At 37.8% G+C, this 16427-nt stretch overlaps 1 protein-coding gene across 8 annotated transcripts in view; it reads left to right on the top strand.

Annotated features, from left to right (window-relative positions):
- GAPVD1 (GTPase activating protein and VPS9 domains 1) overlaps positions 1–16427 on the top strand; it is a 73713-nt gene that overhangs the window by 32912 nt on the left and 24374 nt on the right. For 5 of the 8 annotated variants that reach the window (XM_057720230.1, XM_057720227.1, XM_057720228.1 and 2 more), the window contains exons 8-13: positions 1433–1562; positions 5037–5162; positions 7260–7433; positions 9291–9431; positions 10572–10706; positions 11165–11284. In XM_057720230.1, the coding sequence (XP_057576213.1) occupies positions 1433–1562; positions 5037–5162; positions 7260–7433; positions 9291–9431; positions 10572–10706; positions 11165–11284 (826 nt within the window). Of the gene's footprint in view, positions 1–1432; positions 1563–5036; positions 5163–7259; positions 7434–9290; positions 9432–10571; positions 10707–11164; positions 11285–16427 lie in introns of those variants that run through there. The other 3 variants (XM_057720229.1, XM_057720226.1, XM_057720231.1) reach the window with 2 other exon arrangements.

Genomic DNA, 16427 nt, shown 5'->3' with positions numbered 1-16427 from the left:
AATCCGCCTGCCAATGCAGGGGACACGGGTTTGATCCCTGCTCCAGGAAGATTCCACATGCCGCAGAGCAACTAAGCCTGTGTGCCAAAAAAAAAAAAGCAGGTTCAAAGCAGTGTCTAAAGGGTATTTTGTTTTGGGGGTTTTTGGGGGGATTTTGCTTGTTTTGGCTTTGTATTGGCTTTTTCTTTTTAATCGAGGACACTGCTCTTCATATTCCAGCAGCAGCCTAGGAGCCCAGTGGTTGTGAGGTTTTTTTTAATTTATTTATTTATTGGCTGTGTTGGGTCTTCATTGCTGTGTGCGGGCTTTCTCTAGTTGCCATGAGTGGGGTCTACTCTTCCTTGTGGTCGGGGGGTTCTCAGTGCCGTGGCTTCTTTTGTTGTGGAGCACGGGCTCTAGGCACGTGGGCTTCAGTAGTTGCGGCACACGGGCTCAATAGTTGTGGCTCACAGGCTCTAAAGCACAGGCTCAATAGCTGTGGCACACGGGATTAGTTGCTCCGAGGCATGTGGGATCTTCCTGGAGCAGGAATCCAACTGCTGGAGCAGGCGGATTCTTAACCACTGCGCCACCTAGGAAGCCCTGGTTGTGAGTTTAAGTTCCAGGTGTGTTTCACACACGCTGTGACTTCCAGCAAAGCACTCATTTCTTCGTTAAGTTGGAGGTACACATACAAAGCTGTTGTGAGGCTTGTGGGGAGTGAGAAGTAATTATGTTATTTGGAAATCATCTAACAGATAGAAAGCACTGTAAAAAGGCAATCAACTCTAAGCTAGATGTGGCTTAGAAGTCATACTTCGGCTTCTGATATGGACTTTATGGCCGTGTGTATGGTGACTGAATGAAGGTTCAAACTAGGCTGATTAATTCAGGTGCCTACAAAATAATTTATTCATATGTTTTCTTCCTATTAATTAGTTTATTAACTTTGGGAAAAATGCACACAAAATTAATATGTCATTTTACTGTGCCAGATGCTTTATATGCATCTTTTTATTTAATCCTCAGCAACTCTGTGGCATATATACTGCTACTATCACCATGGTATAGATGAAGAAGGTGAAGCTCAGGGAGCTTAAAAAACGTATCCAGATTTACATAGTTGGCCCATGGCAGAACTAGGAGTACCGGACTGCTGAGTCTGAAGCCTCTGATTCCTGCAGTCCTAATCATTGCTCATTGATGTCCGATTGCCTGTGCAATTGCTGATACTGGTAGGGTGATGGAAAGGCATAGGTTCAGTTCTTCTAACTGATACACTTTTATCCTGGGGTACTTAAAAACTTGATTGGAGCCCTATAAATGGGGCATTTTAGTTTAAAATGATAATTTCATATTAAGACAAACTTAAATATGCATTTATTTGCCATGGTTTGTTTTCTTATCAGTAATCTTTCAGTTGTGATAAACTAATGGCATTTTATTTTTTCAGGTCCTAAACATGCAGCTTTCGGATGGAGGACAAGGAGATGTCCCTGTCGATGAAAACAAACTCCACGGTAAACCTGATAAAACCTTGCGCTTTTCCCTCTGCAGTGATAATCTGGAAGGAATATCTGAAGGTGAAGGGTTACTTCATTCAAGGAGTTGTGTGATTCAAGTAATATTTTGTTTTGTGTTCTTTAAAGGAGCCTTATAAATTATAATTATGCCATCTGTGCCTCTGACTGAGGAGAGAAATGAAGTTTTCCTCTAATGATCCTGAACAGTTGGCTATGAAGATTGTTTTTTTGAATAAAATTAAGATTGCAAGAGACCTTTGGTCATATAAAATAGAAACAATCTAAGTCTTCATTGAGACTTGAATAATACCAAGTTTTATTTCACTCATACTAATATATACCAAAGCTTATAGAGCTCCTTTAGAGGGATATAATGCATGTCTAAATGGAAAAAAATGGACTCACTAGTGTTTCAGGATGTTGTGTATACTTTTTTTTAAGAACTTTTATTGAGATACAGTTAACATACAATAAACTGCATATATTTAGAGTGTACTATTTGGTATCCCAATCTCCCATTTCATCCCCCCCCCCAACCCTCCCCGCTTTCCCCACTTGGTGTCCATATGTTTGTTCTCTACATCTGTGTCTCTATTTCTGTCTTGCAAACCGGTTGATATGTACCATTTTTGTATAGCCCGCATATATGTGTTAATATATGATATTTGTTTTTCTCTTTCTGACTCACTTCACTCTGTATGACAGTCTCTGGGTCTATCCATGTCTCTACAAATGTCCCAGTTTCATTGCTTTTTACAGCTGAGTAATATTCCATTGTTTGTATGTACCACATCTTTTTTATCCATTCATCTGTTAATGGACAATCAAGTTGCTTCCATGTCCTGGCTATTGTATATAGTGCTGCAGTGAACATTGGAGTGCATGTGTCTTTTTGAATGATGGTGTTCTCTGGGTATATGCCCAGCAGTGGGATTGCTGGGTCATATGGTAGTTCTATTTTTAGTTTTGCAAGGAACCTCCATACTGTTCTCTGTAGTGGCTGTATCAATTTTCATTCCCATCAACAGTGCAAGAGCATTCCCTGTTCTCCACACCCTCTCCAGCATTTACTGTTTGTAGATTTTCTGATGATGCCCATTCTGACTGGTGTGAGGTGATACCTCATTGTCGTTTTGATTTGCATTTCTCTAATAATTAGTGATGTTGAGCAGCTTTTCATGTGCCTGTTGGCCATCCGTATGTCTTCTTTGGAGAAATGCCTATTTAGGTCTTCTGCCCATTTTTTGATTGGGTTGTTTGGGTTTGGGTTAGGGTTAGGGTTAAGAGTGTTCTTCCTATGTTTTCCTCTAGGAGTTTTATAGTGTCTGGCCTTACATTTAGGTCTTCAATCCATTTTTTTTTAAATTTTATTTATTTATTTATTATTTTTTTGGGGGTACACCAAGTTCAATCATCTGTTTTTATATACATATCCCCGTATTCCCTCCCTTCCTTGACTCCCCCCCCCCCCGCCTCGAGTCCCCCCCACCCTCCCCACCCCAGTCCTCTAAGGCATCTTCCATCCTCGAGTTGGACTCCCTTTGTTATACAGCAACTTCCCACTGACTATCTATTTTACAGTTGGTAGTATATATATGTCTGTGCTACCCTCTCGCTTTGTCTCAGCTTCCCCTTCACTCCCCCGCCCCCTCCCAGACCTCGAGTTCTCCAGTCCATTCTCTGTATCTGTGTCCTTGTTCTTGTCACTGAGTTCATCAGTACCATTTTTAGATTCCATATATGTGAGTTAGCATACAATATTTGTCTTTCTCTTTCTGACTTACTTCACTCTGTATGACAGACTCTAGGCCTATCCACCTCATTACATATAGCTCCATCTCATCCCTTTTTATAGCTGAGTAATATTCCATTGTATATATATGCCACATCTTCTGTATCCATTCATTTGTTGATGGGCATTTAGGTTGCTTCCATGTCCTGGCTATTGTAAATAGTGCTGCAATAAACATTATGGTACAAGTTTCTTTTGGGATTATGGTTTTCTTTGGGTATATGCCCAGTAGTGGGATGACTGGATCATATGGTCGTTCTATTTGTAGTTTTTTAAGGAACCTCCAAACTGTTTTCCATAGTGGCTGTACCAACTTACATTGCCACCAACAGTGCAGGAGACTTCCCTTTTCTCCACACCCTCTCCAACATTTGTTGTTTCCAGACTTTGTGATGATGGCCATTCTGATTGGTGTGAGGTGATACCTCATTGTGGCTTTGACTTGCATTTCTCTGATGATTAGTGATGTTGAGCATCTTTTCATGTGTTTGTGGGCCATCTGTATGTCTTCTTTGGAGAAATGTCTATTTAGGTCTTCCGCCCATTTGTGGATTGGGTTATTTGCTTTTTTGGTATTAAGCTTCATGAGCTGCTTGTATATTTTGGAGGTTAATCCTTTGTCTGTTGTTTCATAGGCAATTATTTTTTCCCATTCTGAGGGTTGCCTTTTAGTCTTGTTTATTGTTTCTTTCGGTGTGCAAAAGCTTTTAAGTTTCATGAGGTCCCATTTGTTTATTCTTGATTTGATTTCCATGATTCTAGGAGGCGGGTCAAAAAGGATCTTGCTTTGATGTATGTCATAGAGTGTTCTGCCTATGTTTTCCTCTAGGAGTTTTATAGTGTCTGGCCTTACATGTAGGTCTTTAATCCATTTGGAGTTTTTTTGTGTATGGTGTTAGGAAGTGTTCTAGTTTCATTCTTTTACACGTAGCTGACCAGTTTTCCCAGCACTACTTATTGAAGAGGCTGCCTTTTCTCCATTGTATATCCTTGCCCAGGATGTTGTGTATACTTTTAATGTTTTGGTGAAGCAGAAAGATACAATGGAAGTAGAGTAGGAATAAAAAAAGAAACTTAAAGGCAGGAGTGTAAAGTGAGAGAATGTCACTCCATGTGTTAGGAGAAGGTTTTTTAATGAAAAAGTTTCAAGTTGATTAACATTTTAAAATGAACATAAACGGTAATAACTTTTCCTTTTTTTCTCACTTTCGAAAACATAAGTAGTGTACATTCATTCTAGAGAATGAAGGAAAAAATTGAACCATCTGTAACCTTACCATTCTATTAATAACAGTTAACATTTTTGTTTATTTATAGCAAAATTAGGCTTATGCTATTTTGTAACCTTTTTTGTTTAACTATATAACAGTAACATTTCCCTTTGTAATTTAGCATTCTTAAATAACATGGTTTTTAATGGCTGTTTTCTTCAACTTCAAATGAGCATTTATCATAATTTATTTAAACATTTTTCTATGATTACGCATGTAGGTTGCTTCCAATTTTCAGACATTATAAGAAACCCTGCAGCAAGCAAACCTTAGATGATTTTTTGATTAGTTCCTTAGGATAAGTTTCTAAAAGCAGAATTTCTGGCTTAAAGGGTGTATTTATTTTTAGGGTTATAACAACATTAATAACACTTTAGTCCGTCTTTTTAGTCTCTTATCAAGGCACGAAAAATTACATGGTGGCTTAAGATTGTCTTAAAAAGCTCACTCACAGTATAAACATTTCTCTAGGTCCTTCAAATCGTTCTAATTCAGTATCCTCACTAGACCTGGAAGGGGAATCTGTGTCAGAACTTGGAGCAGGACCTTCTGGGAGTAATGGAGTTGAAGCTCTACAGCTATTAGAACATGAGCAAGGTAAAGTGATGTTGAATTCAGTTGCTCAAGAAGTCAAGCACTTACCTGGTTGCAGAATAAGCAGTCTGTTTCCATGTAAGATGCTGTGTTCAGTTGATTATATAATGACTGTTATACTTGCATTTATTCACAGTTCCTTCAGTTCTTAAAAATGTGTTTAGCTGGGAATTCCCTGGCGGTCCAGTGGTTAGGACTCGGCAGTTTAACTGTGGTGGCCTGGGTTCAATCCCTGGTCAGGGAACTAAGATCCCACAAGATGCACTGTGTGGCCAAAAAAAAAAAAAAAATGTGTGTTTAGTTGCCAAGTGGACTATTTAGGCTTAAATTACATAGAATAATTAAAATGAATTGCTTGAATTCCATAATATTAAAATTTTAAGGGCTACTAAGGTAGATACTCAGGGCTCAAGGAACTTAGAATAGGATGAGAATGGTACACAAGTGATTAAAATTATCATAAAAGTGCTTTGGCAGTTCTGAGTGAGAAATACATGTCGTTGAAAGTGTAGGGAAAAGCTTATTGGGAGAGAAAAATAACCTCAAAGCCTGGCTGGTATTGCACTGGCTGAAAGTAGAGATATTCTCTGTGAGGGAATAGTATAAGCAAGTCAGGGGAGGTGGGAAACCATAGTACTTACTCAGGAACTGCCAGGTAGGCTAATAATATGAGGTAAGGATGAAAAGTACATGGATCCCTGCTGTGCTTTAGGGAGGTTAATATGAAAAAGCTCTCTGGAATGTTTTCCTTTAAAGATCAATGGTGGCTTTCACAGGAGTGTTGAGGGCAGATGCCCTCCACTGGATTTGAGGCAGTGACTTTAGTGTGTGTAAAAATCACCTGGGGAGTTAGGGAGGAGAAAAGGAATTTCCTGTGTCTCATTTCTAGAAATCCTGGTTCAGTCTGTTTTTAGAGAGGAAAAGAGTGTTGCCATTTGCATTATGTGTGGGTTGAATAAAAGTAAGGCTGTGTTTTTACTGGATCAGATTGTCACTGTATTATTCAGGATTAAAATTTCTGCAAATAACAGAAAACTAAAATAATATTATCTTAAGACAGAAGTTGAAAGAATATCACCTCTTTAAAAAGCCCTCTAGGTGATTCTGATATGTGTGGTTGGCAGTCTACACTTTGTGAGATACTAGGTTGAGAAGTGAGTGGGACTTCCCTGGCGGTCCAGTGGTTAAGACTCCAAGCTTCCAATGCAGGGCCGCAGTCGGGGAACTAAGATCCCACATGCCGTGCAGCGTGGCCAAAAGATTTAAAAAAAGAAAAAAGAAAAAGAAAGAAAAAGAGTGACTTGGGGCAAGTTACAGACTGATTCTCATTGGTCAAGGGAAGAGAGAAAACTCTAGGATTGGGGGAATGTATCCAAGTCAAGTGGGAAAAAATTTTTTTGGTATGGGTTTATCTGTTCATTATTGCCACAATAATGATACATAGCAAACCACCCCAAAACTTGGTGCCTTAAAACAATAAACGTTTATTTTTGTTCTCAAGTCTCTGGGTCAGCCAGGTGGTGGTTCTGATTTGGACCAGGTTCACTCATGCATCTCTGGTCACCAGTGGTCGAGTAGGAGCTCTATTAATCTTAGCTGGGGGTCCATTGGTCACTGGGGAGCTGGCTGGTCTAGGATGACCTTTGCTTTGTCCCATGTGTTTCCTCATCCTCCAACAGGCTGGTTTCAGCTTGTCCTCATGGGAGAAGCAAGGATGAGAGAGAAGAGATGTTTATAAGTTCACTTGAGGCCTAACCTTGCAACTGTCACACTTCCTCCTTACTCTTTTGGACAAAGCAGGCAATCAGGCCTGTGCAGATTTAGAGAGAGAGGAATATATCCCAATTCTTGACCAGAGTCACACTCTAGAGGACAGGGAGACAGTTACCGTAAGGGGGAGGACATATGCAGAGCTCAGTTCAGAGAGGGAAAGAGTACATCCGTGAGGGGGTAATTCAGTGTTTTTTTTGTACTATGTGCTGAGTGTTGATGTTAAAAAAGTATGTAACTTAAAATTCAAAGACAAAAGGTCTTTAAAGTTGATATAAAAAATGATAGCTGTGCTACCATTTTTTAAGTGCTTAATTTTGTTTTTGATAGCTACAACCCAGGATAATCTCGATGATAAGCTGAGGAAGTTTGAAATTCGTGACATGATGGGACTGACAGACGATAGAGATATATCAGAAACAGTGAGTGAGACCTGGAGTACAGATGTCTTGGGAAGTGATTTTGACCCTAACATTGATGAAGATCGCTTGCAAGAAATTGCAGGTAACTGCTGTTTAATGTCTCTGGAAGATTGCTGTTTAATTATTCACGTTCACCCACCCTTCACTGGAGGGAACTGCAGTGCTCTGACAAACATGGCATGTGTGTTAGCAGTAACTGGGAAACAGAGGTAATTGTATGTGACAAGACATTTGTATATTTTTTTCTTTACTTAAATATAGGTAGTATTTTCCCTATCTACATTTAAGTGCCCCTTGCCCTGCAAAAAAGAAAAAACAATCTTTTGAATTAACTTCTTGTCAATTCTCATTTGCAGGGTGTAGTATATGTTCTTAGTCTACGATTAGCATATTCTTCTTTTGAGACTAAACAGCTTGCCTTAAGATGAAAATTCTTACAGGTTATAGCCATAAAATCTTTCAGAATAATATGATACTGAGCTTCTCTAAAAACCAAATTTACTTCTGGAAGGTTTAATTCAGTTCCAAAGAATGATCAGGGTTGTTTTTTTATATCAAGTTTGTAGAGATACAATTTACATATGTTTAAAGTTACCCTTTTTAGGATATTGTTCTCTGTTCTGAAAGATTCATATGGTCTTGTAATCACCATCTTTATTTTCTTTTTAAATCATGGAACATTTCAAACAAGTACAAGAGAGAACAGTATAATGAACACCATGTACCCATCACTCAGCTTCAACAATTACACATACATACACGACCAGTTTTGTTTCCTCTCTTCTCCCACCTTTTTATCCTCTCCCCCAATTATGTAATTATGTTTAGGCAGGTTCCAGACATTGTTTTAATTATTATTGTAATTATTTCATGGTGTATCTTTATTTTCTAAATTTTTAAATTGAATTTTTATTTTATATTGGAGTATAGTAGATTTACAATGTTGTGTTAGTTTCAGGTGTATAGCACAGTGATTCAGTTATACGTATACATATATGCATTCCTTTTCAGATTCTTTTCCCACATAGGTTATTACAGAGCATTGAGCAGAGTTCCCTGTGCTGTGCAGTAGGTCCCTGTTGACCATCTATTTCATATATAGTAGTGTGCATATGCCAGTCCCAGACTCCTAATTTATCCCTCCCTTCCCCGTCTTTCCCCCTTGGTAACCATGACGTATCTTTAAAAGGTAACCTTTACCAGTTCTTCTAAAAGTTCTTCATCTACCGAAATAAAATTGTTCTTTTTTTAGGTTTAATCAGAAGTAGTGGAACATTCTGAACTTGAGTATTTTTAACACAGGTGTACAATAATGTTTCATCTTTCTATTTGTATTTTTAAGTAGTGTAAATAGATTTCTCAATTGGTTTTACATTATTTTGTTCCAGAAGTCCAAGTACAATAGTATTTTTCTTGGCAGTGGGCTGTATTTGGGCAATAAGCTGTATTTGCAGTTGAATGAGTGCTACCGAGGAGATGTGTATTTTCCTGCAAATATATTTTATTGCTCTGAATATGTGGCTAATGTGCCAGAAGAAAACATATTTGGCTAGAACAACTTTCTGTGGTTAAATGTCTCTGTTTGAGTGTTTTTAATCCCTGAAGGCCTATAAGTATTAGAGAGATGTTAGGGACACGTAAAATTTGCTGAAAAATCAAGATGAAAGCTAGTTGAAATGACTTGTCCTAATGATCTGTTTTCTCGATGGAGACCAAGGTGAACAGTAGGAAATTGATGAAAAGGAGCTTGTGTTATTGTGACCAGAGTGGGAAATTTGTGTTTTTAGCGGTGTTACTGATTGAAATTACTCTTTCCTCGGCTTCTTTCTTGTGAGTAGAGTAGAGAGTTTTTGTTAGCTTAGTGTTTGGCTTTTTTCCATTATCGCTGCTCTTTCCCTGAGGACCTTTGTTAACCCTTTGCTCCCCACTGGTTATACAGGTGCAGCAGCAGAAAACATGTTAGGCAGTTTACTGTGCCTGCCAGGTTCAGGGTCAGTGCTTCTTGACCCCTGCACTGGTTCTACCATATCAGAGACAACAAGCGAAGCTTGGAGTGTAGAGGTATTGCCAAGTGACTCAGGTTAGTATGCTGTCATTGTTTGCCTTTTTATATGCACAGAAGTTTTAAATGTAAGGTATTCTAATTTCTATATTGTGTACATTTTGTCTGATATACATTTGACAAGTATGAGGCAATCACATTGCTAAGAATTTCAAATGGAAAATTAGTTTAGGGTATTTTCTGTCCATCAAGAAAAAATGCAGTGTTGGATGGCATAGGCTCAGATGGCAGGTGCTTTCTGAATCTACTCAGTTATCTTGGAAGCAATTGTTAATAACTCATCAGGATTCTATGTGGGACATTGAGTTCAGTATCTCCCACTAACTTATCACAACCACCCTGAGTGGTTGGGTGCCTGGTAAGCATGTTTAGATTTGGAAAACTTGAGCCAAAGATACATAATGTACTTTTGAAATGCATTGACATTGAAACTCTGGAATCCTGAGAATGATTTTGTGCAGGATTATTATAAATGTATATAAAGTATTTTATACTTCCTCTTATGTGTTGCATTTCTGCTTTTTTTCTGATTATGAATATAAATCCTTATCGTCAACTAAATGTCAACCACCAGAATGCAAATACAAGTAACTATATCTGAATTACATTTCTTTAATCTGCTTGGCTCAAGAATAATGAAGTGATCTTGATATATGCTTTTTTTTTTTTTTAATTATTTTATTTTTTTGGGGGTACACCAGGTTCAATCAACTGTTTTTATACACATATCCCCAGATATATGCTTTTTAATGTTACCACATTCAGACATGCTAACCTTTGCATAAGGAGACAGTAGGGTTAGCTCACTATTGAGCATCCATAGCAGTTATTTTTTAGAACGTGATTGATTTAATGCTAAGCTATTCTGTGTTCTCTTGCTTAGTTTACTTGTTAACCAATAGAATATTCTATGAGGTTAGTGATCTAGGAGCAGAATTTTCATCTGTGCACAGTGAACTGGCCTGTATTGGGATGAAAGTCACAACCTTGACCTCTTTAACACTAGATCTAACTAACTTTGCTGACTGGCCCAGACTTAGGAGTCTGTTTCACTGATTTCATTCATGCCCTGGTAGCTTTCTTCATCTGGGTTGCAAAAACTGAAACTGCAGTGTACTAGTATAATCACTAATGTGATACCTCACTTCTTCTGTTTAGAGGCCCCAGATCTAAAGCAGGAGGAACGACTACAAGAACTGGAGAGCTGTTCTGGACTGGGTAGCACATCTGATGATACGGATGTCAGGGAGGTCAGTTCCCGCCCCAGCACTCCAGGCCTCAGTGTTGTGTCGGGTATGTCTGTCTTGTTTTAAGGAATAAGGATTTGAAGGTGTGTTCCCACTTCCCCATTTATAAAGTTGATAGCAAAGAGAAATATTTTATTTAAGATCTGAGTAATTTCCAGGAAACAGTTTTTTCTGTGGGACCTGACATCTGTGAGAAGTTAATGTGTGCCTTTATAGAGCCTGTTAAAGTAGGTGTGTTTGTGTTACCTCTATAACTCTATCTGTTCTTGGTAGCCTCTGCTACTGTATTTAGATATCATGTGATAATTCTGATTATGTTGTACAAGTCAAGGTAAATGTATTTAAGCGTTAGAAAAATAAAGGATATAGTGCCAAACAACGCACATGTAAAGAACTGGGACACAAAGAATACATATATATATATATATTTCTCCAAACTTCATATACTTTTTGTATGGTTATTTTGTTCTTCTTGCTTATGTTTTATCTTTTTTTTTTTTAAAGGCATAAGTGCAACCTCTGAGGATATTCCCAATAAGATTGAAGACCTGAGATCTGAGTGCAGCTCTGATTTTGGGGGTAAAGATTCTGTCACTAGTCCAGACATGGATGAAGTAACTCATGGTAAGAAGGGGAAGTGAGAATGACTTTTAGAAATGACCACATCCGTGGCTGAAACTGGCAACCTTAACACATTGCTGGTGATGATATTTGTTATAGCACTTTGGGGCATAATTCAGCAATATATGTATAAGGCCTTAAAATAAGTTTCACATACTAAATTTGATTCGGGTAGTCCACTTTAGGAATCAGTCATAAGGAAACAATTAATGTATGAAGAAAGTCTTATGCACAAAAATGTTCTGCATAATATTTATATTGGCAGAAAATTAAAAACAACCTAAGATCTGAAAAATAGAATGGCTAAGTGAATTTTGATATAACCACTTATTAGAACATATATATCTATTTTTTAAACGCTTTAAAGAATATAAAATAATTTGGAGAAATACCTAGAATATAATATTACTTGGGAATTTTATTTTAAAGAATTTTATATGTAAGATAATAAAATGTTAAAAAACCTATCCTAAAGAAAGCACTGGGGGACTTTCCTGATGATTCACTGGTTAAGAATCCACCAGCCAAAAAAAGAAGCAAAAAAAATCCACCTGCCAATGCAGGGGACACGGGTTCGATCCCCAGTCCCACATGCCGTGGAGCAGCTAAACCTGTGCACCACAACTACTGAGCCTGTGTGCCACAACTACTGAAGCCCTCACGCCTAGAGCCTGTGCTCCGCAACAAGAGAAGTCCAAGCACCACAGCAAAGAGTAGCCCCTACTCTCCACAACTAGAGAAAGCCCGCACTCAGCAATAAAGACCCAGCATAGCCAATAAATAGATAAATAAAAATTTTAAGAAGAAAAAAAGAAAAAAAAAGAAAGCACTGGGAAGAAGTACTTGAGTGCTACTCAGTAGTGGTTTTATATATTGCATACTGGGTTTGAAGTACTTTTTTCATTTTTTACCTTTTTCTTTATTCTAAACCAAGGTTTCTTATCCTCAAGACTATGGACATTTTGGGATCAGGTAATTCTTTGCTGCGGGGGCCTGTCCTGTGCTTTGCAGGATGTTTAGCGGCATCTCTGGCCTCTGTCAGAAGCATACCATCTGCCTCCGTCTTGTGCGGTGGTGAAAACCAAAAATGTCTCCAGACGTTGCCAGATGATCCCTTAAGGGGCAAAATAGCCCCAGCTGAGAACCACTGTTCTAAATCAGCAGTTTTCAAAGTGTAGTGTCCATGGATCACTGAGGGCCCTTTAGACGTTTTAGGAGGCTGGGGAGGTATGAGGTCAAAACTGTTTTCATAGTAATAAAAGGTTATTGTCCTTTTTGCCGTACTGATGTTGCACTGATGGTGCACAAGCGAAGGTGGGTAACTTTGCTGAGGCGTTAGCACGGAGCAAGGCAGCGGCACCAGAGCAGGCTAGCAGCTACGGTATTCTTCTCTCACAGTTTCAAAAGAAAAAGTTTTAGTTATGAATGTCTTTTATGAAGCAGTAAAAATTATTTAATGCTATATCTCAGCCCTTGAGTGCACATCTATCTAATATTCTGAGGAAACAGGAAGTACTCCTAACACATTTCTGCTGCATTCTGAAATATGACGAAGTATCTCAAGGAAAAGTACTTTTAAGATTGTGTTGTGAACTTAAGTAGCTGTGTTTTTTTTCTTGTTCATTTTTCATGAAACACCATTTTTGTTTCAAAGAATGACAAATTGTAGTTACTCATTCTTGGGTATTTGGCAGACTTTTTTTTTAATTATTTATTTTTATTTTTGGCTGCGTTGGGTCTTCATTGCTGCACATGGACTTTCTCTGATTGCAGAGAGTGGGGGTTACTCTTCATTGCATTGCATGAGCTTCTTAGTGCGGTGGCTTCTCTTCTTGTGGAGCACAGGGTCTAGGGCGTGGGTTTCAGTAGTTGTGGCACACAGGCTCAGTAGTTGTGGCTTGCCGGGCTCTAGAGTGCAGGCTCAGTAGTTGTGGCACAGGGGCTTGGTTGCTCCATGCCATGTGGAATCTTCCCAGACCAGGGATTGAACCCATGTCCCCTGCATTGGCAGGTGGATTCTTAACCACTGTGCCACCTGGGAAGTCCTGGCAGACATTTCTTGAAAATTAACAAAATGAGCCTGTCATTTCAAGGAAAACAACTGACAGGGTAGTTTGTTGCCAATGATAAAATTCAAGCTTTCAGATAAAAATTAGAATTTTGGAAAACTTGTGTCTACCTCCACGAGCTTGACAGCTTCCTGCTATTTAAAAACTTTTCTGGTGAGATTGATGGTGATTTAAGAATGTCATTTTTTTTTGATATTATGTGATAAAATATGTCAACATTTGGAAGATCTGCATATCTAATTGAACCAATATTTTCCATATGATCAGTGTGTGATGTTATAAAATCATGCTTGGGTAAAAGATCCATTCAAAGTGCAAGACAGACCATTAAATTTTAATGTAACGGAGTACAAAAAGTTCATCGAATTGGTTTCAGATTCCAAATTGTAGCCAACCTTTAAAAAACTACTACTCGTCAAGATTTGGTATACTATCAAAAAATAATATCTGCAGTTTTCTGAAAATATTGCTGTTAAAATATTGTCCTTTTCCCACCTGTGTATCTTTGTGAGATCAACTTTTCTTTATATACTTCAACCAAAGCAACATAGTGCCACAGATTGAAAGCAGAAGCATGTATGAGAATCTAGCTCTGTTCCATTAAGTCATACATTGAAGGAATTTGCAAAAATGTAAAAGTGTCCCTCTTCTGGTTTTGTATTTTGGAAAATATAGTTATTTTTCATTTAAAAAGGTTATTTGTGGGGACTTCCCTGGCAGTCTAGTGGTTAAGACTGTGCGCTTCCATTGCAGGGGCCTCAGGTTCGATCTATAGTCAGGAAACGAAGATCCCACATACCACACGGTGTGGCCAAAAGATTAAAATAAAGCTGGGGGGGGGGGGGTTGCGTTACCATTTAATGGGTAGGTTTAAATGAATTAATATATAAAATTTTAATGTAAAATTTATTTATTTTTTCTTTAAGAACTTTTATTGAGATACAGTTAACAGACAATAAACAGCATATATTTAGAGTGTACAATTTGGTATCCCAATTTCCCAATTCATTCCCCCCAACCCTCCCAGCTTTCCCCACTTGGTGTCCATGTGTTTGTTCTCTACACCTGTGTCTCTATTTCTGCCTTTCATTTCCTCTTTCATAGTTGTTAGCATTTGCCTTATGTATTGAGGTGCTCCTATATTGGGTGCATATATATTTATAATTGTTATCTCCTCTTCTTGGATGGATCCCTTGATCTTTATGTAATGTCCTTTCTTGTCTCTTGTAATTTTTTTCATTTTAAAGTCTATTTTATCTGATATGAGTATTGCCACTCCAGCTTTCTTTTGATTTCCATTTGCATGGAATATCTTTTTCCATCCCCTCACTTTCAGTCTGTATGTGTCCCTAGGTCTGAAGTGGGTCTCTTGTAGACAGCATATATATAGGTCTTGTATTCGTATCCATTCAGCCAGTCTGTGTCTTTTGATTGGTGCATTTAGTCCATTTACATTCAAGGTCATTATCCATATGTATGTTCCTATTACCATTTTCTTAATTGTTTTGTTTTTGTTTTTGTAGGTCCTTTTCTTCTCTTATGTTTCCCGCTTAGAGAATTTCCTTTAGCATTTGTTGTAGGGCTGGTTTGGTGGTGCTGAATTCTCTTAGCTGTTGCTTGTCTGCAAAACTTTTGATTTCTACTCAGTTCCTTTGCCCATTTTTTAATTGGGTTTTTTTTTGTTTGTTTTTGCTATTGAGTTATATGAGTTCCTTATATACTTTGGCTATTAACCTCTTATTAGATACATGATTTGCAAATTTCCCATTCTATAGGTTACCTTCCCATTTTGTTGGTTGTTTCTTTCACTGTGCAGAAGCCTTGTAGTTTGATGTAGTCAAATATAAAATTTTAATGTAAAATTTATTAAAATTTAAAAATTAAATACTCTTTTCAGTTTTAATTTCTGATATGGTAAATATCATTAGATATAACCAACATAAATAAGCTTTTAGGGTCAAAAAGTTTTAAGAATGTAAAAGTGTCCTAAGACCAAAATTTTGAGAACTGATATTCTAAGCTATCTTTCATAATACTATTTCCGTAATTTTTAAAAAGGAAGGTTGTTGTAAGACATAGAACAAAAGGAAAATCAAATGGCAAAATAGTACTATTGATATCATTCATTATCAAAAAAGAACTCAGACTCAAAAAGTTGAGAGCAACAGTTTCTTTTATATATTTGTAAAATTTAATCTCTGTATATTATCTATTTTAATATTTCTCATTTTGGTTGTTAATATCCTCTCACATAGGCCTAGAGGAGTCCTCTTTTACTCTGTAACTTTAAAATATTGTACTTTAGAAGTTTGTTTGTTTTGTGGTATAATGTAGTATTACTCATTTTTGTTATGTGTTCTGTTATGAATTGTCTTTTACTGAGAGTAATATTACAATTTCAAATTTTACAACTTTTTATTTATTTTTTTAATTAATAAATTTATTATTATTATTATTATTGGCTGCATTGGGTCCTCGTTGCTGCACGCGGGCTTTCTCTAGTTGCTGTGATCCGGGGGCTACTCTTCATTGCCGTGTGTGGGCTTTTCAGTGCGGTGGCTTCTCTTGTTGCGGAGCACAGGCTCTAGGTGTGCAGGCTTTAGTAGTTGCGCCACGCAGGCTCAGTAGTTATGGCTCATGGGCTCTAGAGCACAGGCTCAGTAGTTGTGGTGCATGGGCTTAGTTGCTCTGTGGCATGTGGGATCTTCCCGGACCAGGGGTCAAACCCATGTCCCCTGAATTGGCCAGGTGGATTCCCAACCACTGGGCCACCAGGAAAGTCCCCAACTTTTTATTTATACTCCTTCTGTAGGTAGTATTTCCCCTGTTATTATAGGTGGAGGGAAGGTGAGACTCAGGGAACTTGTGACATTCTGAAAATTTTGATGATTTACATCTTTGGCTCCGCTCTTTGCATTAAGCATAATACAGTTTAGCCATTAGAAGTAATAGACAATGAATGCTAGACCACTTAAATGTAATGAAAATCCCATGTATGTAGATTAAAACGTAAAATGAATTTGAAGTAATCAGAATATGCTGTTTATTTATTAGATCCTATTTTTTCTCATATGCCC

This window comes from Hippopotamus amphibius, chromosome 2 (genome assembly GCF_030028045.1).
Source record: "Hippopotamus amphibius kiboko isolate mHipAmp2 chromosome 2, mHipAmp2.hap2, whole genome shotgun sequence".
Taxonomy (NCBI): Eukaryota; Metazoa; Chordata; class Mammalia; order Artiodactyla; family Hippopotamidae; genus Hippopotamus; species Hippopotamus amphibius.
Note: the sequence above shows the minus strand (reverse complement) of the source record. Positions and strands in the feature narration are given on the sequence as shown.